Raw genomic sequence first — 1412 nt, 5'->3', positions numbered from 1 at the left:
CGTGTGTGTGTGTGTGCGTGTGCGTGTGTGTGTGTGTGCGTGTGCATGTGTGTGTGGTTTTGCGGTGTGTGTGTGTCTGATGCTGAGAGCTTTAATGAGTGAGGCCACCTCTGATATCAAAGATCTGCTGTTCTTTCAGTTTACCCCCACTGTCTTTATAGATGTTATTAGGACCCGCTAACCTAGTCTTTAAAAACATCAACATTTATATTTGCTTCAGTATTTTTTGACTTAAGAACAGAAAGTTATCACTCCTATAACAATAAGAGTAAAGCGTTTACCGCTAGTTTAAGTCGTTAAAAAGAAAGACACGAAACACTTCATGTTTGTCCTTAACCACATACACATTATACTCCTTTAAACTTTGTATGGTTTAATTCACAGCCTTTAGCCTCATTAAATATAAGATCCACAATGATGCTGCAGACATCAGGTGCTGTGAGTCGAGTTGTCTTACTTGTGTGTGTTTGTGTGTCAGATCTCGTCCCGTGATAGGTGTGAATGCTACGCTAGACATAACCCCTCAAATCATCAACCCGGAGGAGAAGAACTGCCAGATTTCCAGTACCAACACGTTTGTGTCATGGTGAGAGTTTCACACGTTATCTGGTTCCTGTCACAGCTTTGTGTTTAGATACAAATGTTGGGAAATTTTGCAGTAATTTTAAATTCAGAGCTCATATTATCAGACAGTGTGAAGTGAAGGAATCAGGCTCTGGGATTTTGTCTCACAGTTGTCTTTGTTTTTCAGTTTTAAGGTGAAGTACTGTCTGGCTGCCTTTGGCAGTGGAGCTCCACAGACTCTGAGTGAGTAAAATCTGCCTCTTTGTATCGTCAAAAAGGGGCAACTGCAGCTTTCACTCCAATAAATTTTGTTTGTAATCACACACCCAGATTTTCGTGTGGACATCACATTGGACCGTCTGAAGCAGAAGGAGACAACTAAACGAGCCCTCTTCCTGCACAGTCGGACTTCTCAGTACACTAAGAACACAACAGTGAACAATGACAGGACCCTGGCCTGTGAGGAGCAGGAAGTCTTCCTGAGGGTGAGGACGTTTTAGATTTACAGGAAAATCAAAGAAAAATGATAAAATATATTTTAAAATCTGTTTGACTTCATTTTCTTTTTCCATTTCTTCAGTTCACTTAATAAAAATGGCAAAAATAACAGTTAACAAAAATTAAATGTATTTTGATATCYCTAAGGTGATTTCTTAAAAGCTTTGGGCTACAAACAGACCAGCCAAAGTCTGATGGGCAAAGGTGTCCAAAGTGGGGCCCGCAGGCCAAAATTGGCCCACCAGCAGTCTCCCTGGTTACTAGATGGTAATTTCCTGTCATCCTGTTTATTAACACTTACAGTCATTCCACCCATTAAACTACAGGCCCTTATATAGTCAGTGGGCCAG

The 1412-nt window shown here is 40.9% G+C and overlaps 1 protein-coding gene across 1 annotated transcript in view; it reads left to right on the top strand.

Annotated features, from left to right (window-relative positions):
• LOC106534348 (integrin alpha-V) overlaps positions 1-1049 on the top strand; it is a gene marked incomplete at both ends in the record, with an annotated part of 11083 nt that extends 10034 nt beyond the window's left edge. Inside the window, 3 exon segments of the mRNA XM_014030956.1 lie at positions 479-586; positions 752-807; positions 895-1049. Coding sequence (XP_013886410.1) covers positions 479-586; positions 752-807; positions 895-1049 — 319 coding nt within the window.
• Between the last annotated feature and the right edge of the window lie 363 nt (positions 1050-1412).

This window comes from Austrofundulus limnaeus, unplaced genomic scaffold (genome assembly GCF_001266775.1).
Source record: "Austrofundulus limnaeus strain Quisiro unplaced genomic scaffold, Austrofundulus_limnaeus-1.0 Scaffold1149, whole genome shotgun sequence".
In the NCBI taxonomy this organism is placed as follows: domain Eukaryota; kingdom Metazoa; phylum Chordata; class Actinopteri; order Cyprinodontiformes; family Rivulidae; genus Austrofundulus; species Austrofundulus limnaeus.
Note: the sequence above shows the minus strand (reverse complement) of the source record. Positions and strands in the feature narration are given on the sequence as shown.